General features: G+C 36.3%; 2 protein-coding genes across 2 annotated transcripts in view; both read left to right on the plus strand.

The window, feature by feature from the left end:
* Positions 1-2280: 2280 nt before the first annotated feature.
* LOC149570014 (oxysterol-binding protein-related protein 1A-like) overlaps positions 2281-22979 on the plus strand; it is an 81088-nt gene continuing 60389 nt past the window's right edge. The window contains exons 1-2 of the mRNA XM_089822675.1: positions 2281-3762; positions 19464-19820. Coding sequence (XP_089678801.1) covers positions 3190-3762; positions 19464-19820 — 930 coding nt within the window. The 5' untranslated portion in view covers positions 2281-3189. The remainder of the gene's footprint in view (positions 3763-19463; positions 19821-22979) is intronic.
* Positions 3884-12345, plus strand: LOC149570015 (uncharacterized). The gene is made up of 3 exons (XM_089822676.1): positions 3884-3917; positions 10847-11681; positions 11815-12345. Exon 2 carries the CDS (start codon positions 10883-10885, stop codon positions 11585-11587), a length of 705 nt encoding a protein of 234 aa, XP_089678802.1. The 5' UTR covers positions 3884-3917; positions 10847-10882; the 3' UTR covers positions 11588-11681; positions 11815-12345.

Raw genomic sequence — 22979 nt, forward strand, 5'->3', positions numbered from 1 at the left:
AATGCGAGCGCTACCCTCTCCAACACCTAGTCATCACTACTGCCCTCCATCGATTCCTCCTCCCTTCCATTTATCATTTCCCCCTCCATTACCTCAGTTGTGGAAGAAACTGCCCCATTCTTGGTGGAAAATGGGCATTTCCACTACTCTCGAATATAGCAGAAATAAAGATGACCTTCTCCCCAATAATATCAAAAATCAATCTAATTTAAAAACACAACTTTTTAAGGAATTTAGATAGGATTGTCATAAAGAAAATTATCAATTCCATTTAAAAAAAAAAAAAAAAATCTTTTAAAACATAGAACTATAAGGTGCAATTGTTTTCTTTTCAAAAATTAGAACCATACTCATGTCATTTAACTACATTTCACTAACTTGTTACCATTTATGTACTAGGAAAAGATCAAATGCATCAACATTAATTCACACTAGACTAAGTGATGTGTGATATGCTGCAGAGATTATCCATCTATCCCCTTCCAAGAAGCCAACTCTCTCTACCTCAGCCACACCCTCGCCTTCGACACCTGCAGACACTCAAACACTCGCAAACATAAAGGAGTGAGTACCCATCAATCGAAAATAAAACATCATATGTGAACATCATAACTACAATGCATACACATACATCAAAATATGAACATAAATCACGTCTACGAAATATCATAACCATGATTGTAAAAATGACTTAACCATTCGTTTAACATAACTTAAAAATCCTTTAATAACATTAATTTCCCAAATAGTTAACATAGCAAGTGACATGATTAATCTAATCCATGAATTAATCTAGCAAGTTTAAATAGTTGACCAAGTCAAAATAACAAGGTTGCCACCTAATCACCATGTAGGCGCAAACAGAGAAGTCATATGACGATTCATGATAGAAATGATGTCGAGGTCTATATATGCATGCACCAATAGTGATGCAAATATTTTAAAACATCCACAGTGGTTTGAACATTAGACATCCTAAATTGTGATTTGAATGAATGGATACGGCTGAAAATTTAGTAGACATTCATACACACAATCTTTTTTTTCACAAATTGAGTGTCAAATCTATTTGGCCAACATTCCTCATCTTCAAAGATTTATTGTTTTTATGAATCATCATTTTTCATTATTCTTGTTAAGGTTATCTTTAAATGTTTTATGAGTGCAAATGAAAATTAATATGTTTTCCCTTGTATAATATTTCAAGTAAAAATCTAGTTGCACTATTTATTGAATTATTAATTAACTTGATAAATTCATTATTTATTCATAGAAAGAGAGAGGGATAGATACAGAGAGTGGGTAGAGACGAGTGGGGTAGAGAGAGAGAGAGATCAAACACGAACCTATTTCTAATAGAGTTAGGATCTTAATTATCTTCTATCTGTAGAAGTTTGGTTTAAGACATGTTGTATCCTTTTAAGTGGATGTGTAGTTGATTTCAAGATATCACATACTATACAAATATATACATAAATAGATCAAACTTAGTTTTATTTATCATCAAAACATCTTCTAACATATCTATTGCACACCAAGATGCGATTACTAGTTATTAAATAGTATCAAACATACCAAGAAATATTCCTTGAAAGACGTTACATTTGTAAAACCAAAATTTTTTCTCCTACCATATATTCCCAAGAATGTTAGAAAAATCTGCGGACAAATTGCATGGATATATGACAGCAAAAATACGTTATGAAGAACAAAGGATGGGGGGCTTGTACTAGGTATATGACTGACTTGCCAAAGTTGCAAGAAGCCATTACTAATTATTAAATATTATCAAACATACTAAGAAATATTCCTTGAAACACATCACATTTGTAAAACCAAAGGTTTTTCCTCCTTCCATCCTTTTCCAAGAATGTTGGAAAAATCTGCCGGCAAATTGCATGGGTATGTGACAGCAAAAACACGTTATGAAGGACAAAGGGTGGGGGGCTTGCACTCGGTATACAACTGACTTGCCAAAGTTGGTCTTACCGTCACGAGGTCACATGATGGTGAGGAGGCCGCTTATGCCTTCGACATAATCGCCCGCGTGACGGCAAAATTATCTGCCGCGTCGATCTCGTCAAATGACGCTGGGCCCCACCACCACCTTCATTGATTTTACAGCGTCGCCACCGCCGGCTTTACCTCGGCACGTCATAATTGACAGAATAACGATATTATTACATTAATTTATTTTTCAAACTTTTTCAGTCAGCTCCCAATATTATATTAAAGCATTTTCTCGTTTCCCTCGCTTTTAACCCGACCGGGCTTTGCTTTAAATGCAGCCGTTGTCGCAGAATCTGACGGCCCATGTGATCCGTACCAACCAGCAGAGCCGTCCGATGTGTCCAACTGGAGGGTAGATTAGTGCCTGGAGGATGTAGTGTCATCATGGTTGCGTCTGCAGCGGGCAGATGGAGTGTATTCAAGGAGCCTGCAGAGTAATTGTTCGTCGTTGGAACGTTGCAAATGGGAGTTAATGTTAATGGTTGCGGCAATTCAATTGTGGATGAAATGGATTCGGCTGTCTCCGCTCGTTCGAACGGTTTCTGAAATGCTTGATGTCGTTGAGATCAGGGACGTGGATCGCTGGATCTGTGAAGCTTAGGGTTTGGTTACGTTTGGGGTTGGTTTGTTTGTTTAGAAGGTGTCAATGGCGTGGCTGGATCCTGGTCTTCGTCTTCTTGTTTTCGGCAATTCACAGAATTCTGGCGATCTCTGCAAGTTGTGCTGAAAAGTCGCTCGGATTTTTGAAAGTCAATAGATTGTGTTGTGAAAGTCTTTGTGTGTGACGGGTCTGAGTTTGGAATCATTCTTCTCAAGCGGTTTTGCCTCTTTTGCTGGGAACCTACCGTTTATTTGCGGCAAATTCGTCGAGTGCTGTTTTCATTCGTAATGATTCTGCTCCCGCACGGCTCGGAGTGCGTTTAATGTATACTTTATTGGAAATTTGTCGGCAGTAGTTATGAATTCTTCTTTAACGGCTTTCAAAATCTGGATTGAAACCCGGAAGCTTGTGATCAACGAATTTCCCGTCAATGCCTCCAAATTCTACGGTCACGTGGCGTTGTTTCTATGCAGTGAGTCATTTCTCGGTTGCTGACGTAAAAAGAGTCCAGTAATTTACCGCAATGCGGTGTGTTTAAGGTTCCTGTGGTTAAAATCCCTCGGCCGGATCCAAAAGTGATGCATTTTGAAATGAATCCTTTGTGTTGCATCGCTCCTGTGTCCCTTGAACGGGACAAAGCCACTCAGTCAGTTAACGGAACAAAATTTTCCAAGATCCCCACGCCAGTGGAGGCTCCTGGATACAACAAGCCACAGAAATGCTCTTCCAGCACGTCAGTTGCCAGAAATACATCACTTCTCACTGACACAGCCCCTGTCAATAATGCGAGTCGGGCTGAGGGGATCTCTGTTACTGAACAGAATGGAGGAAGGTCGCCTTCTGTGCGGCCGAAGGCGGCAGAAGGTGCTTGCAAAGCATGTGACGAGCCTAACAATGTGACTACTGACATAGCGGGGATCGTGTATAAATGGGTGAATTATGGCAAAGGATGGAAGTCCCGTTGGCTTGTTCTTAAGGATGGCGTTCTTTCCTATTACAAAATACATGGCCGGGATAAGATTGCTGTCAGTAACGAAACAGAGAAAGGTGTTCGCCTTATTGGAGAAGAGTCTTTAAGGATCGTGAGGAAGCCCAAGCACGCTCGTGCTCGTTCGAAGCAAAGAAAGCCTTTTGGAGAGGTTCATCTCAAGGTAATTTCAAGACGTATACTTTCGGCTTTGAAATTTGTGAACGGAATAGTTGCTGTTAAATTTTGCATTTTTCGTTTTTTGCTTCGGAACTTGCAATATTGGATAAGGCAGCTCGTTCGAAGCAAAGAAAGCCTTTTGGAGAGGTTCATCTCAAGGTAATTTCAAGACGTATACTTTCGGCTTTGAAATTTGTGAACGGAATAGTTGCTGTTAAATTTTGCATTTTTCGTTTTTTGCTTCGGAACTTGCAATATTGGATAAGGCAGAGTGAAATTAGGGATGTGAGAGAATCTTTTGAATAGAATATGAACCGCTTTTTATAAACTCACAAGAACGGTGGAAAACTGAGTTGAACACAATAAATTGTAAGTTTCAAAGCGACTTGAACTCAGTAATTTGTGAATGCCAGATATACATCGCTTTGTGAGTGGACCCCAAATAATTTAATTTCATTCCTAACTCGCAGCAGTTGTCTTTTCTATTAATAGTACACCCCAAATAATTTGGTTAGATTAGCCTTAGGGATCGATGATGAGGCTGTTACTCTATTCTCTGAAGGACGGTGCAAATGGGAAAAATGCTAGTTCGCGCCAAAGAATGAATGAATGAAAGATTTTTAATATGTAAAATGCATAGACAGAGTCGTTAAACAGTCCGCCAATGCCTTCAAATATGGGTTAGTCCAAGACATTCATTACAAATATGGGGCGCGGATCTACTTGTACACTATCCTTTTTGGGTATTCTTTTTTATTGTAATTTTAGATTCAATTTGCTTTTAACTATCGCGAAAAATAAAATCCGCAAATTTGGCTGAAATTATTAAGTTCTTCTACGTTTCTGTCACACACTCTTATGTCAAGCAGAGTTAGGATTCTAAACAGTGAACTGCTGTCAGTAGACTGCTTGCTTCCTTCCTTTTGTTACCATTTTGTTTCTCTAAACTAGGTGTTGTCGAAGTCAATTTAGACATTTTCTACTGCACCAGGAATTCCAAGGCTCAAATTTTCGCACATGTTTTTCCCCTGCTCAGGGTTTGGACTACTATAGAATTCTTCATTTTTAGAAATGATGATGCAATGGGATACATGTTATCTATGGATTGCTCTTTTTCCTTACAACTTGATCGGCAGCCACTCAGTGTTTATTGATCAGGTTCATCACATTGTCGTGTTTAACTTTCCAATGGTTTGCACAGAGTGATGTTTTTAGTAATTCCAAGATATAATAAATGGTGATCGACAAGGTATAATTTGAAATAGATTATTCATATTCGAATTTCAAAAAATAAATGAAAATAAGAGAATAAAATAACATCAAATAAAATAAAATAAAATCAATTCAACATGTTATGTCGTTGAGATCCTATGCCTGGGAAACCACGACTGCTGGGAGAACCAATGAGCCAATTTGTTCATCTGAAATTGAGGCTCAAATAACAAAGTCTGAAGGTGAAGGTTGTAATAACGAGTCTGCAGGTATAGGTGGAGATAGAAAAAATTGCTCCTATGATAGTCAAGCTGACAGTGTTTATATGCTGGGTCACTTCTCTCATGAAAGACCCACACAGCATAATTTGATTAACGAATAAGAGCTTGAAAGAAGCTTGAGGTTTTTCTGAAGAGACAATAAAATCCGTAATAGCATTACAGAGTGCTTCTCTGATTCAGGTCCATGGTTGCAGATTGTACAAATTCACCGGTGTCTGGAATATAATGCTCCGATTTCTCGAGAAACAGAATAACTTTTTCAACTATTTAAGGGCAGTTAAGTATATTCATTTAAGCTAAATATTCTTGACATCCTCATTGCATGTTAGAAAGACAAAATTTAATAGTCCTGACCTTGGTGAATCTTCCTAGAATTTGATAGTTGGTTGTGCATGTTACCAAGTTGATGACATTGATTATGAGAACAGTTTAAGAGAAGCCACATGGCTTATTTAAACATGTATAGACTTTTGATTCACATAAGAAATACAAGCATCTCTGTCAGCATATGCTAGTGTTATCAGCTTGTAATGTATTTCAATGGACAACTGTAGCATCAGATAGATAAAATTGTTGACATCATCTACAATTTCATCTAGTAAATACTAAATGTTGTTATTCTCTCAATTGCATGTGCCTTAAACAATTATGTATGCCTATATTCTTAGTAGTTAACTCTGTAAAATATTATATTGTAAGTTTCAATAGAGTAGTGAAGAAAAGAAGCCTTTGACAAAAAAGTTATCCAGACGGCAACATGCAGTGAAGTCAAATCACAACATTGCAATGTGAAGTTGTAGGTGTTATCTATGATTCTATATGCATATCTTGTTATGCATTGAAGTAGGTAGTCACCGTCTTCTACTCCAAAATTGTAGTATTTATATTTATATACAATACATATTTTGTATGATAACTACCACACTTTCTCAATGGAACTTGGATCTTTCCAAACTGTAATTTGTTTTTCATTTCTACAAGTATGCTTTGTCTAAATTGCTTTTTAACTTTGACAGCTGTTGCTACTTTCCTAGAAGTTTTTACCTTTGAGTTGTTCTTGTAATTTTTTTTATTGGCTTAAGAGTCTGATGACAAGAGCTTGACAGCACATTCATGTAGGCTAACATCACCTTCATTGAGAGGAGATATAATTCACTAGCCTTATCCCAACAGTCACGAGGACAGTAAATGTGGATATTGGAGCACATTCATGTAGGCTAACATCACCTTCATGAGAGGAGATATAATTCACTAGCCTTATCCCAACATTCACGAGGACAGTAGATGTGGATATTGGAGTACTTAAAGAAAGTACTTTTAAAAAAAAAATCATTAGAGTGAGTAGACCAATAACGCAGTCATAAATGAAAGAGAAATACGTGGTAAGTTTTTTTTTTGGGGGATGATGGAGGTTCATTGAATGCCTTTAACAGGATCTTTGGAAGGGGGTTTTCTCACAAGCTGGCAAAATTTCAAAGAAAGTATGAGACAAGCAACTAGAAGCTTGGATCGTCAAAGAGTGTAATGGAGAGGATATGTGGGAGTAGGGTTTATTGCATTAAGTGTATGGATTGTGACTTGGGGTACATAGGGAAAATTGGAAGAATGGTCAGAGCTATGGTTGAGGAATAAAATTTGAAGATACGGTTAAACTGCGCCACTTAGTCAGGTTTGGTGGAATATGTGGACATAACTTGGCACAACATGTTTTTGTAGAATTTCAAAACTCAAGGCTCTTTCCAAAGGGAATAACTATATGAGGCGGTAGATTCATGAATCACTCAGAGTAGGGACTAGTTTAATTGAAACTTTGGATTCTAATTAGGGACTACTTTTAAGTCAACTTTAGATTCTAATTAGGTACTACTTTTAAGTCAACTTTCGATTCTAATTAGGGACTACTTTTAAGTCAACTTTATATTGCTTGATTAACAAGCTCTCCAGGTTGTTTCTTTAGTGAGTTAATATGCAGTGTAGACAATCAATTTTCACTTTCAGTGACTAGCTCATTACCTAATTGCTTATCTTAATTAATTGATTTGAAGTGTTTACAATTAGATGTGTGGGGACTTGGTTTTATTGGTGCACTTCCCCATTAGTTCATTTTATTGTTATTTTCCTCAGATACTGATTCGTGGGCGTCAGGGGTGGCTTCCGCATTCGAGGCGAACGGATGTGTGATGCGCCCGGATGCGCTACGGGTGCTGGCCGGAAGCCAGCCGTAGGCAGCCGGATGCGCGTGGAATTCCGGCCAGCCGGATGTGCGTGGAAACTTCCCCGCACATCCGGCTGCCTGTGGCTAGTTTTTGGCCAGCACCTGCAGGGCATCCGCGGGCCCAGCGTCGGCTAAGCCCAAAAAACAAATAAAAAACAATATTTTTAAACTTAAATTTGCATTAAGACATGTGATGGAAAGCATTTTTAAAGTGTTTTTTCACTATGACACCCTAAAACGACCCTAGAAGTCAATATAGAAGCATTCACAACAGTCATTTTAGAACTTTGTTTGCACCTACAGCCACTCTTTCATTGTGAAGCTAAGTTCAGCATTTTCGAAGAGGATAGATTGAAGAGGGAGAGATAGCTTTCTCAAAGAAGTTTAAACCATTCAAGGTAAGTGATCAATCATTTTCTTGAGTATTTAGATGAATTTTTTTGAGTTTTTGATGATTTTTTTCAAGTTCTTGAAGATTTTTTTAAAGTTTTTTTTCAAATTTTTTTTTTTGAAAGATATGTAGAAGCAACTTGGGGTATCTATTTAAGTAGGTTTTCTCACTTCTTTCCACTTGTATGCATGATCATTGATATTCATAGTTATTAGGAACTAATTAAAATTTATTTATTTTCTTATAAAATAGGTTGCAAAAAACTAGGCAAGAATGGATACCAGTGGTAGTGCTAGTCAAAGTTCAGTGGGGGGCCAAGGAGGGGAAGGGACTGATAATTTTAAAATTGATGTAGGTTCTCCTTTGTGGAGACATACAACACGGATATCACAGGTTTCAGGAGGTGGCTCATACTATTGGAAGTGCAATTATTGTCAAAGTAACAAAGGAAAACCTTTTAATAGCTCATATTCCCAAGTGAAGCTTCATTTTATGGGCCCTGCTGGCAAAGGATTTGGAATGTGCAAAGGCAAAAATGGTACTAGGATGACTAGTGCGGAAATACTTTCATTTATAAGAGAACATGTAAAGATCTTTGTTAAAATACCGCTAAACTTACCAAGGCTGAAGTAAGGAATTTTTGTCAAACACTTAGCATGCAATCTGTACTGTACTGCTGTAGAATGAAACTGAATATGTTCTATGGAAATATTCCGTCAAACACTTGGCATGTAATCAACTAAACTGCTGATAGTAAATAACTGATTGAAAATTGTTAATGCCGAAACTACACAAAACAATGATGTTGAACAGTCCCAATGGATATGCATTCAATATAGATGCCACTTACCTCAGAGAATTTGCAATTAATTGACACTTGAAACTATTACAAATATGCAACACTAAGAGTCCTTATTGAATGGACTGATTATGATTTCACAGTAGGCTTTGACTGAATACAAATGACTGAATTATTGCAAAACCATTACACAGTGACTGAACTTTTAAACCCTTATATCTGAATATAACATTTGCAATTTTTTTGAACCAAATGCAATCAAAATGGAACCTGATTACTGCCAAAAATGCTGTGGTCGAATACTGAAGCTGGAACAACAGTGCTGTGCCCAGGAAACTGCTCCAGATCAGACCCTGTATGGCCAGCAGGTACAGTCGTACCTGTGCAGACTGTGCGGCCCTTGGCAAAAATAATTGCTGGAGTGTTAGCTGCCGAAAATGCCAAGAAAAGGGGTGCCTAGGGTGGTAGAATGACCTCCCAAAATTGTAAAATCAGACTCCTAGCCGGTTGGAAGTTATGAGCAAAAATGTTTGCCGTTGTTGCATAACAGGACCTGTCAAAAACGCCTCAGAAATGCCCTGATTTATATCCAAGAACTGATCCTCTTGATGTATTAATAAGCACTAGGCTTCTTGCAACAAAAACCTTCAAACCCTCAATCAAATCTCTGTCCAAACTGAATATACCAATGAAGATCAACATGAAATGGCTGAGTACCACTTCCAATGTGCAACCCTTCAAAAGGTCTTTCACTTCCTCAGTTATGCAATCTCTTGAGAGGTATCATTCTCAAGGATTATGCCGAATATTTGCAGGCTATCAAGCTCCACAAATGCTCATAGAAGATGTTGTTGAGTTATCAAATCCCACATATGCAAATGAGAGGCCAAGCCCTCTATTTATTCACTATTCTAAGAAGTTACTAAGAACTTCTAGAAGCATCCATTATAAAATCTCATTATAATGCACTTTTATAATTAATTAACTTTATAAAATAAAAAGTGCAGCTTAACTTAGAATTATAACATGTAGGCCCCATATAAATAAAATAATATCTCCAAGAGCATTATAAGCCATCCAATCACCAAATAAATGCCAAAATGACTCTCTCATCAATCCCATCTGCCTACGAGAGTTTGTAATAGGCAAATCCACGAACAATGCCATGTCATATTAAAGAGGGGACATTACAGAACAAGAAGCTGCTGATGCATTGATCAATAGATAAAAAAAAGCTACTATCAAGGTCCTTCCTCAAAGAGCAAGCTACAGACACCCACTGAACCAATTGCATCCTCCCAACACCCATTCTTGCAAGTACTTGTGCTAGGAGAGGCTGAGGAAGAAGTGGAAATTTCAACCCGCAAAAGGGGCCCAGTGCACACCGCATTTAAAATGGAGGCAAGAGACTGCGCTGATGAAGCTATTGCACGTTGCCTCTATGCGAATGGGCTTCCTTTCAACTTGGTGAGATCGCCATATTAGAAGGAAATGGTGGCAGCAATCAAAGAATCACCTGTTGACTACACAAGCCCGGGGTATGAAAAGGTGCGTACAACTCTATTGCAACAAGAGAAGGCACATATAGAGAAAGACTTTCAACCAATCAAAAAATCTTGGAAAACTTCGGGTCTAACTAATGTGATTGCAAGGATACAAGAAACCATGTCAGATGGTTGGAAGGATACAAGAAACCAGCCACTGACTAATGTGATTGCAGTTTCCCCCAAAGGGGCAATGTTTTTGAGGGCTATTGATTGTGAGGGGCAAGTGAAGGATTCCGAATTCATTTCTAGAATTCTCATCGAGGCCATTGAGATGGTGGGTAGTGAGAATGTGGTATAGGTGGTTACAGACAATGCCAAAAATTGCAGGGGTGCGGATGCTTTGGTTGAGAGTCGGTATGAGCATATTTTTTGGACCATGCACTTTTCACTCCCTTAACTTGATCATGCAGAGGATTGGCACTGAAGTAGATTGGGTGAAGAAAATATATGAAGAGGGGGAGGACATATAGATGTTTGTGACCAACCACCACATGTCACAATCCATTTTTAGAACATACTCCAAATTGGAGTTGCTGAAGGTAAATTAATTTTTTTTAATTACTAAGTTTCATGTTTTTGTAATTTAGTTAAAAATTAAACTTTATAATTATATTATCAATTGACATATTGTTAACTTGCTTAGGTTGCTGAGACCCGTTTTGCATCTCATACAATTGTTATGAGACGACTCCTCAAGGTAAAAGATGCATTGGGCCAAATGGTCATTGGTAATCAATGGGGTGTATGGAAGATCTCAAATTCAGAAAGCGCACAAAGGATCAGGGATTTGATCTTGAGTGAGAGTTGGTGGGCTCGTGTGGCATATGTATTGGATTTCACTGAGCCCATCATGACTATGCTCCGTTTTGCTGATACAGATACACCTTGCTTGGGGGATGTGTATGATGGCATGGACACCATGGTTGAGAAGGTAAAACATTCTATACAAGCACATGAGAGTGACCCCACACAATGTGAAGCCTTATGCACCCAAGTGCAAGCAATTATCCACCATTGTTGGAATAAGATGACTACCCCATTGCACCTTCTTGCATATGCCTTATCTCCTAGGTACTACAGTGAGGAGGTAGTTGGTATGCCGGGTAGAGTTGCACCATTTGCAGATGAGGAGGTTGTTGAGGGGTGCTACAAAGCTTTTACAAGACTCTTCCCATTGGAAGAAATGCATGAAAAAGTGAGGGAAGAATTTGGGTTGTTTGCTTCGGGGTTAAGGCATTCTCCATTTGCACTAAAGGACCAAAATAGAATGGGAGCTATCACATGGTGGTACATGTATGGTCAACGTTTCAAGCATCTTCAACCTCTTGCAATCAAGGTCCTATCACAAGTAAGTTTTTTATTTTGTTTTGTAAATTTGTTTTAAACTTTTATGCTTACACTTGCATATCACATGGTGGTACATGTATGGTCAACGTTTCAAGCATCTTCAACCTCTTGCAATCAAGGTCCTATCACAAGTAAGTTTTTTATTTTGTTTTGTAAATTTGTTTTAAACTTTTATGCTTACACTTGCATTTTAGAATTTAGTGTTTCACACATTCTTTAAAATTAATTTGCTTTTCATTTGTATGTTTTGTGACAACTATATAGGTTGCTAGTTCTTCTGCTGCTGAAAGGAATTGAAGTACATACGCCTTTATCCATTCAGTGAAGCGCAACCGGTTGGGCTCCAAGAAAGCTGAGGACTTGGTCTTTGTCCACACCAACTTGCGTCTTTTGTCACGTAAGAATGATCATTACAAGGAAGGGGCAACAAAGCTTTGGGACGTAGCCCCTAAGTGTGCAAATTTGGATGCAACACTTCATGATCTTATTACAATTGGAGACGGTGATGATGATAGCGTGGCACATGGTGCATCTAGCATAAGTGGAACCATGCTTGGTTCAAATAATATTTCAGCAGTTGGAGATGATGATGAGAATGTGGATTTTCTTGCGAATCCATATGATTCAAAGGCAAACTCTGATTGATTGAATCTTTAGACTTCAATCATTAACTATGTTTTTATTTTGTTGGAATCTTGAACATGACCTATTTGAACTTATTGTTTAAAAATTAAGACTAAACGCTAATGTTGGACAAGCACATATTGATATTGATATATCATATGCATTTTGAAATATCTTGAATTTTGATAAAGGGTTAAGTATCATAGATTCATAGTCATATTATCAAATGATTTGTTTTTGTATATTTCTTGCATTTCTTGCATTTCTTTGCATATATATATATATACATATTTCCTCACGCATCCGCATCCAAAAAAAAAAAAATCCCTGCATCTCGTATCCGCTTCGGAATCCGCATCCGAATCGGTAACTTAGTTATTTTCTAATAGGAGCAATGCTTATGTAAATAGAGTTAGGGTTTTCAATGGTTTGTTTGTTGGGCTATGTTCATAAAGAGTTTAGTTTTATATTTCTTTTTGTCACTCTAGAATGTGTATAGGTCTAACGTACAAAAAAAATTGGTTTCTTTGTAGCATAGGCTTTTCCGGAAGCATTTCATAACAATAAATACTATATAGTTTTCCTTATTATGGAATGACTCGTGCAATGGGCTTTTGTGTAGATTATTAGCATTAAATTTCCGATTTTCATTTCGAAATTATGTTCAACACTTAGTTGGCATGTGTGGTCTTGAATAAAAATCAAACAAACATTGTCTTGGTTGACAATTTTTAAGCTTCCACAATCTATACTAATGTAGGCACATTCAATAACTCTTTTAATTTGTTAAAAAATATTCCAATCCAACAAGTTGATACAAGCACATACTACTATGCCATAAAAGCGGAAATAGATATGGGTGATTTCTTGGGATTAAATCCTTAAGGGCCCGTTTGGCAGTGGGAATACAAGCGGAATAGGCATATGTAAATTCTTAAAATTTTGTATTCTTTGTTTGGATGCACCAAATTGGAATTGGAATACGAAATAAAATAGAAATACGTATTCCAATTTTGGCCTAAAAATGAGCTTTTGCAATTCCACCTAAATAGGTGGAATTGGAATACGTATTCCTATTCCAATTTTATTTATTTTAAAAAACATAAATTTTTGGGTCCGTGAATTCCCCATTAAATTCTGGCTGAACCAAACAGAGAATAGGAATATGTACCCCCATTTTCTATTCTAGAATAGCTATTCCTTTTTCCCTATTCCTATTCCCGCAGCCAAACGGGCCCTAAAGGAAAGTAGGTGTAATTTATAGGTCTTGATAGATCCGAGAAAGTTTTAGTAGTATTATGACATACAGATTCAACACAATAGACTCATAAACATGAAGAATAAGACATGAGACAAAACACAGATATATGTGGGGATAACCTTTTCAGATAAAAACATAACACTCTGAAACACAGAGCCAATGTATTATTCAGCAACAAGGTTACAATACATTTGTAGGCTCTAAGCCTTTACATGGAGATTCACATCTTGCTCCATTTCTGGAAGGAATCTAACATCTCCTTTAAGCTCTCGTAGCAAAAACTTGTATTTATAGAGTTTAGAATGCAATAAATCTCAAAGGTTTGCAACACCCATGCCTGAGCATGAAGATGCTTGATGGAATATGCCAAATCCATCAAACATGCAAATGGTAACTTTCCAATTGACAACTCATGCTGAAAAGGCAACTGCCAATTCTTATTGGACTTGCATAAGAAAGTGCACCTGCCAAATAAGTAATTGCAACTTCAAAGGCCCTTCTTGCATTTCAGGTAAACTAACATGAAATAGTAACTTCATTCTTGTATAACTCCTACATAAATAGCAGCTTCTAAGCTTGACTCTTCATGGTGGGTGCCAACCTTATAAATGATAGGACACTGTCATAGGTAACTCAACAATGGTGGACACATGTCACCAAGAACACCTTTAAGACTTTTTTACAAACTCTTCTCTCCAAGCCATTGCCCAAGTCACAAGTGGCACTCTATTGAGCTCTCCCCACATGGCATGTTGGAATATCCTCCCATACATGTCCCACAAAGTGATATGGCAATCTATTAAGTTAGAGCTTAGGATATAATGAAATATTTCCATCAATATTATCCACAATATAACTGCTTAGAACTCTAAAATGTTGACACACCTCAATCTAAACACCATAAACCGATTTGGACTGATCTCCCTGTCTCTCTTATATATGGTCGTCCACATGAGCAATGAATCAGAGGACCTGCTACTTTGCGTAGGACCAATTGGACCCTTAGTTGATTTTAGTAGTGCCTTGAGATTTTTGTGGGCAAGAAATGTTGTCGGGAGTCTAGCCCTCCTTAGAATCCCAGCAGTTTTATATGATATCCCTTAAATTTAGGGATTTCACCATCCTTGTTTTTAACATGAAATTCCTCTTTGGGAAATATGTGGTCAATATAAATCTTAGGATGCTAAATGACACCCACGAGTCACAAGGTGTATATCTGTTTCAAATAATATGTTGCCCAATAGTTAAAGGTAAAACTTTGGATGTTTATCTTCTAAACTAGTTTTCTCTACGGTCATGGTGTTTGACTTTTGGCATGTGGCACTGTTCTCCAGAAATATTCAATTGTTGCATCTACCTTTTTTTTTTCACTTGGTGCCTTTATATTTACACAAGTTAGTTCTATATTTATAATGTTGAATTTTTTCCTTGTATGTTGGATTCACTTTTACTTAAGGAATAAAAGTTGCAAATAATTTTTTTCAAATTTGCCTTGGGAACAAGCCAAGGTGATGAAATCACGATAATGGGATTTCTTTATGTTTTTGTTAATGTCTTAAGTTCAAATATATAGAAATGTTCAGCTTTTCCACCAGGATTATGTGTCTGATAAGAAATGACGGCAGATAAAATTGGTTTTATACTGAGGAAGCATAATCCATTACATAACTAATATTCCATTTGTCCATTTTGTAGCAATGGGTCATGGAGAAATTGGGTGCCCAAAAGATCAGATATAGTTTTGATACTGACAGTTAGTTCATTGTAATAATGATAATTCTCTCTGATAGTTACTTTTTCTTTACTGGATTAAATGACAAAATCTGGCTCTGATTGGTGTTGTCCTCAACTCAAAGAGGCTTTCAGGTATTTTAACTGCAAATGTTTCTGTTTTTGAGCTTGGGGGTATGTATGCTGGCTTGCGTAGTGCATATTGTTGATGTGGCATTTGTAATAACTTCCTGAAATTGTGGGTCTTATCATTGTCTTGTAGGATAAATTTATTGTTGGAAGAGTACCAGTAAGCTGTCTTCATATTGGGGCTATCTAATTTGCCAGTGTTGATGGAGTGAGATTCTTGAGGGCATGTGGATTCTCATTTTATTGGGATTCTGTAAACTGTTTTGTAGATATATGTCGATATGAGAAATTGAAGTAAATAAAGTAAATAATCCTTTTATTGTGTGTTTGCAAATTGCCATATGGATATGAGATGGATAGTTTCTGTAAACTGTCATGTTGTTGAGGTGTTGTTAAATTTTCTTGTAACTGATTTGTTGATTAATAATTATATTTAATATATCTTATTGATTTGGTATGTGATTTTGCACATGATAAAGATGAATCAGTTGTAGATCTGAATTGATAATACCTTATTTTTTGGTGAATGTCAAGGAATTGGTATCTTAGGTCGTGTTTGGTGATGTTTCTCTCCCTGTCCTAGACTTGTTGTTGGTCTTGCCTTGTATTAGTCTTGTATGCAGGTATAGTGGTAGGATGACTCAAAGAACTTACAGTTCACATCATGAAATATCAATCTCTTTTAAACGTAGTTGGTTTACAAATCAAGGGGTTATATCTGAAGATTCATTATCATTATTAGGATTAATGAACCACTTGATCATCATAAAAATTGGGTATTTCCAAATATATTTTGGGGAGGCTCCAATCAGAATGGAGGGTCGTGGGACCTATAGATGGTTAGGATTTCCAGTTCATGCTTCTGGAGAATCTGCACTATCTACAGGGCATATCCAATCAGAATGAAGGGTCGGGGACCTATAGATGGATAGGATTTCCAGTTCATGCTTCTGGAGAATCTGCACTATCTACAGGGCATTGTGTATGGCATTCCACAGCAGAGAATTCCAGGCAGGGCAAGATAGGTATAGGCCAAATCTCATAATTGCCTTTCAATTTGGATTCTGGAACTTTGCATCTATGTTGGGAACCCAAGATTTGTCTTACAAGTAAACTCCTACCACTTATTCCAAGACGTAGTTTTTTATTTGCCTCCAAAAATCTCTTTGGTCCACAATTGGAAGTTTTAAGAATGCTTGCAGACAATGCACACGTTTTAGTATCTTTTGAAATCATCTTGTCTTGTATAAAACTCTACTTATGTAACTGTGTAAACAGATTTTCATGGTCCCAATGGTCCTGCATAAGCTTCTTCTAATCTGGCGGAAGAGCATTCTTTACAGGTAAGGGAGAGAGAACAACATCTTACAAGGTCCAAACTTAACTGATCTCCTTTTGATGTATCTGGTGGGGTGGGAATAATGCCCTTGTGCAACAGTTGTCATCTTCTGGAATAGTAAACACTAAACAGCATTTCTATGTCCTCAAGAGTCCATAATATTATAAATTCTCTTTAGGCTAATCTTCAGGTTGCAATGGAACACACGATTGACGTTTCCAATTTCTAGAGACACCAGCTTATAGGTATAAAATTCATATTAAATGTCTGGATTTAATTTATTCTCCTCGCAGTCTATCCAAGCGGGCTGGGATTATTGTCACTTTGCAAGGGTTGTCATCTTCATCATCATCTGGAATATTTTACAGCATTCTTACATCCTCCATGATATTATAAAATCATTTAAGGTGAATCTTCAAGTGACAATCCAACATGATTGACATTTCTAAAATTCAGCTCATTGTCGTTAAAATTTAAATCCTTCTGAATCCGAGCAGTTTTCACTTCAAGATGGTAGAATGAAAGCATCGTCTTTTCTAAACATCATTATCCTCTCTTTGTTTACTGTTTTTAAAAGCAATCTAATGTTAGGGAGATAAATTATTCCAGGTGTCAATATTCAAGTCTTATTGTTGACTGGTAGACTACATTCAGATGTAAGCTAAAAACACAGGATTGAATCAAAGTATTTGGCCATTTGATTCAAGTTGGCATTTGGTTTGAGACTTGAGAGTCAAAAATCAATAATCATAGCCGCATCTAATCTTGTAATTGATGCCATCAAGGCAGAGCGCATTATAGTGAATTACTAGTTAGTTGAAATTTCCCAAGAATATTTAAAAAGATAGACTTGGTTGCTTCTAGAGCATTACATTGCTCTGATTGTGTTCCCTAGTTAAAACAGCCGTCTGTAACAAATTTATTTTACCCCAAGAGAAGCATTCCTTGCAAAGTACTTTGAAATGGTGTAAAACTCTCTTATCTTAGTCGGAGAGAAGCATTCTTTGCAAAGTACTTTGAAATGGTTAAAATATCACTATTTGTGATACGAAGTCACTTTTTTCTCTTTCTCAAACATGCTCAACAATATTCTGATTAGGGTCAACAAGAATAAGAACCAGCTTATGCCATCACATTGGCTGCTGATAACAGGTTCAAAAACTTCCAAAAAAATTTGACAGGTTGAAAGAATTGTCAAGCTGATTTTAATTCTCATTACAATATCAAGAAGTGATGGAGGTGATGACAACATAAAGAAGATGGAGCATATTCTGTATGTATTTTATCTGCCAGATCCTTGGGCACCACATATTAAATTTGGTTGAAGGTGGAAGCACCTCCTCAGGTTTTGTGCCTGTGATTTATCATTTTGGTTTGGGCTTCAGTTCTTGTTTCATTGTGTAAGGCCATCTGGTGTTGTATTTGCAGGATTATAATAATTTCTTTGATGCATTTTTTTCCCTTGAGCTGTATATAATGTCATAGTCTGAATGATACCTATATTAGTTATGACACTGGGCTTCTCTGAAGTAATGGCCATTGTAATTTAGTGTCTGCTACTCTAGTGTTTTTTGTACCAGAACTAATCTAACTTGGGAAAAATCTGGTCACAATGGTTAGCCTCTGTAACCTTATGTCATGTGCAGCATTTAACCATGTACATCAATTTTTCAATAGAATCAAAGACCCAAACCTCTACAAAACATCATCAACAACAAAGACGCTGCTGGATGTGAGTTTCTTATGAATGGAATAATGAACTAGAAACTTAACCAAAAACACCATTTGTTGTTAACATTTGCATAAGAAAGATATTATGGGTTTCTTTTAGAACATATATGCTTGTTGAACGCACTCAATCAATTCTTTAGTGAAGTTATTGTTGGGACTCTAACCAACAAGCTGTTAAACTCAGGCTGAGTTTAAACCTAACAGTTTGGGATAAATAACACCATAAATCCAGCATATATCCTGGAGGGTTTTTTAATAAATTTTTAAATATTATATATTTTTTCTAATGTCCATTTACATTAAACAAAACTAAAGTATATATTTGTACGAAGTGGGTTTTCTGGCATGAAAGACAAATAATTACTTGTGATTCATTTTGATATAATACATTTGCAGTATCTTTAAGGTGCAACAGTAATTGAATTAGTTTTGAAAATCTGGCACATCAGGTTGAAAAGTCTCAATTGCCCTTTTAATCACCCATGACAAATATTTCTGTCAATGCTTTGGCATTTATTGTAACTTAAGATGAATTCACATGTTTCATTCTTCGCTACAGCCCTGCTATTTCTGGTTGTCTAGATTAGTATATATAGCACATAGGTTTGATGGCGATTTGGGATTATTGGTAACCAAATTTTCTGATAAACCCACTAGTTAATTATTGTGCTTCTTTTGGCTACCTTGATTTTTGGACATGGACAACAATGCTCTATTTTTTCTAACTTTTCTCATTAACAGTTTAGATCTTATTGCTAAAATATTCAGAGTTTTTTACATAATTGTGGGAAACATAGTCGTATTTTCTATGTAAGTGTTGTTTTTTTCTGTGAACTTGATTAGTCTAACCAAGTAATGTACAGTTCATATCTTCATAAGACTCTAAAATCTTAATTTTAAAATAATATCTATTCTTTGTAGAGTAAAACTCATGAAACAACAGATTCTTGCACGCTAAGAAGCATTAGGAATGCCTTACAAATTGATTTCTGAACTGATTTTGAATTAATTGCCTTTCTATTTTTATGTTTTAGTCTATCTTTATTGTCATTCATATATGGTAATGGTTGATACTAATTGCATGCATTGTTTTGTCAGGTGTCTTCTATCAGAGAGAGTAAGTCAGATGACAAAAGGTTCTCAATTTTTACTGGTACAAAGACACTTCATTTACGGACTGAAGCCAGAGAGGACAGAGCTGCATGGATTGAGGCATTGTTAGCTTCGAAAGACTTTTTTCCTCGTGGCTTTACAAAACCCCTCTTGCAACCAATAGAAGACATTTCTGTTTCCACGGAGAAGCTCAGACACCGCTTGTCACAGGAAGGGTTGAACAAAGAGACAATTGAAGAGTGTGAGCAGATTATGATAATTGAATTTTCTGAGTTGCAAAATCAGCTGAAGATTCTCCAACAGAAACAATTTCATCTGATTGATATGCTGAGGCAATTAGAGGTAACAGAATGTGCGTATGATGAAATTTTAGTTTTATGTCTAACGAACTGGTTTGAATTAGGGCTACATTATTGGTGACTTTACGAGACTAATCGTGGCAATGTAAATAAAAGTAGCCAAACTTTGTCCAATTTTCATGTTGTGTGTGTATGTATAAAAGATCCTTTCCTTGTATACCACCTTTGATTTTCAAAGAAAGGCAAAGGGGTCTTACATGAATTTTACTCTTATTACATGCTGAGCACTCAAGTGGAGACTATTTGAACTCCCATGCGAGATATATTTAATACCATAAAATATGATATAATTGCTTTATTGTAGGCCAACATGTATTATGATTGTCAGTCTTAGCATTTCGTTAATTCTTTTCTTGAATAAAGATTTTTACCAAGGAATTGAAAGAAAGCAAGTTATGTGGAAACATCTTTCACACTAAAATTCTGAGGAGTGTTGTGAAAATTTCTTTTGACAACTGCAATGAAAAAAATGCATAAAAACATATATTAATGAATACTTCAGAAGACACGTATACATGCAAATTTTTTGAGGAAAAAATAACTTGCACAAGGTTGCAGCCTTTTGTACTATTTATGAAACAAGTCTTCAGATAAATGCTACCAACCAGAGACTTGGAGGAATTCAAGCACTTAATATATAGGAGTTACAGTCCACAAAACCATCAAATAGTTACTATATTAGCTAAAAACACCCCAAAAGTGGTGCTCAAATCTCAAATCTCAAGATGATTCCTTAAGCTAAAAGTAATATATTCCTTCCTTTTGTCAACTTCATTATAATCCAGTCATCGAATTGGGTGTTCCATTATCTCCAATCAAAGATGCTTTATAATGTGCTATAACATGCATCATAAATTGGTCAACAAGCACGACTCTCTTTTATGTGTCAATTGCATTTTGCATTTCCTATGCAAATTTTTGGAGGCCATAACTTTTGATTTGGGAGGTTGATTGGACCCGTGTTTAGAATTAGATTGAAGAGACTTATGTAGTAGGCACTCCTTGGTCAACAGAGATCAACAGATTTTAAACAATACTCCATAAAACATGTATGCATGTAAACATATTTTGTTGGAGTTTGTAGCTGCAATAGAGATCTTTATCTCTGGGCGTTAATACTGTTATGGTCACCTTCAGCTGAAAAGGACATTTATGATAAGTTCTAATATTAAATAGAATGACTTGTCAATCAACATGCGTTAAGGCATGGAAATACAAAGAGTTGTATATGAAAACAATGAGTTAAGAGACCTTCGGTTGGAATGTGAAGAGTCTATCTTTATGTTATATATATATTGCATTAAGTGAAAGACATTGCACACTCGAACATTTTATTGTCAACGAAGTAAGCTTTTGTTGTGTGGCTGGGTTTTTCCCTTCATTCTAGAAGGGTTTTCCCAGGATATTTCTATGTGTCTCTGGCATCTTTTTTGGTTATTCATTACTACTGTTTATCTTGATTCTTAATGTTCTGAGCTAATATTCAGCATTGTATCAGAGCTAGGTTGGATAATGGCAATTAAAGAAGAGTGGTTTCTTGATTATTAGTGTATGTCTGGTCTTTGAGAAAAATATATTTCAAGTTAGCAAAGAGAGGAAATCATATGTGTCTTCACCATTTTGTGTGACCCTTGATGCAGTTCAGTGCATGAGATCGCAAAGATAAATCTAGATTTCTGTTTATGTCTTCATGTCTTTTCATTTAAGCAATGTTTTCTTCATTCTTCGGGCACAATGTTTTAATCACGACCCTTGGGTTTCAATCCTCTGGTTACAGATATGTAGTGCCTCAAAGATGATAAGTTGGACGGATATCTTCCTTTTTGATCATATGATTTCCTTCATCGGTTTTCATCCTTGGATTTTATTATGTGTTGATTCTTATTCTTATTGTTTTTTGATATGCCTAACCATGTTTGTTACTATGGAGAGTCAACTGTCTTTTCATTTTCTGTAGCAGTGTTGTCTCTCTATCTCTGCATTAAGAATTGTTTGTTTCAGGTTTGTGCAATTCATTTTCTGATTTGAATCAGTAAGGTGAGGATTTATTCTAGCAGACTTGGATCATGTGTTCATTTTTCCTGAGCATGCAGTCATTAAATTTTTTTCATTCAATATTCGGTATTGCTAATCAATGGTGATGGTAACTGCCATTCTTTGTCTCTCCATGCAAGTCTATTCTTTTTTAGGTGACTTTGTTATATTGTTTTTTTCTTCTTCGATCATTCGTCTTTATCTTTACTTCCTTGCCACCATGTCTTCACTTATTTGGTCTAGCTCCCTCCGTTATCCTATGAGTTAAGAGTTTTTTTGAGACTTGCTAGATTGGTAGGTTTTCAAGAGAAGCTTTGAAGTGAAGGATTATCCTTGGATGGTGAGTTGAATTCAAATGTTTTTCTTGGGAGCTTCTCATTTGCAACAGGAGTTATTGTTCCTTGTCTTTAGCGTGTACAGTTGTCACATACGCGGTGATTGCATCCGCTCATTTCCATGGGGATGTTTATATTTGTAATTGCACTCCTTATTGTGGGTACCCTAAATAGAATTCAAGTTATTGATGGAAGTGAATAAAAAAGAGAGTTTTACAGTGGCTTTTGTCTATTCATTCTTGGTCAGATTGAAACAGTAAAAATTATACCCAACCACATGATATTTGGTTTAGCTCTCACAAGCAAGATGGTGTAATACACATACACTCCTTTGGGGATTTAGTGGTGTTTCCCTGTCACCAGGTCATATAGCTGCGTCCAATGTATTAAGGGACTATTTTGTTCATATTTAGAATCTACTAAAAGTCAATTGTCGTGAGTGTAATATGCTAAAATTTCCACTCTTATTTAATCGATTTAATTAACAAAATAACATTTCCTTTCAGAATCACATGAAGGACAGTTATAACGACCAACATTTCATATTCACATGAAATACAATGACAACCTCAAAAAATATTTTCATATGAAAATAATTACAAATTTAACAGATTAACTGGTTCTTAATCCATTGAAAGAATAACTAATTTAACTATAATAACCATCCAAACATACACCAATTATGAATGCGGTAACATAAAAGTAAGGTACTTGAAATGTAGTTATCTTGCATGCAGATCATATCCTTGTGTTGTGCAAGCCTTGGCATCCAG

This window comes from Cupressus sempervirens, chromosome 3, assembly GCF_028749045.1.
Source record: "Cupressus sempervirens isolate cs-2001-9-10 chromosome 3, ASM2874904v1, whole genome shotgun sequence".
Lineage (NCBI taxonomy): Eukaryota > Viridiplantae > Streptophyta > Pinopsida > Cupressales > Cupressaceae > Cupressus > Cupressus sempervirens.

What these genes read in the sequence shown, in the direction of transcription:
- LOC149570015 (XM_089822676.1), top strand. Translation starts at nt 10,883, where the DNA reads ATGAGACGACTCCTCAAGGTAAAAGATGCATTGGGCCAAATGGTCATT.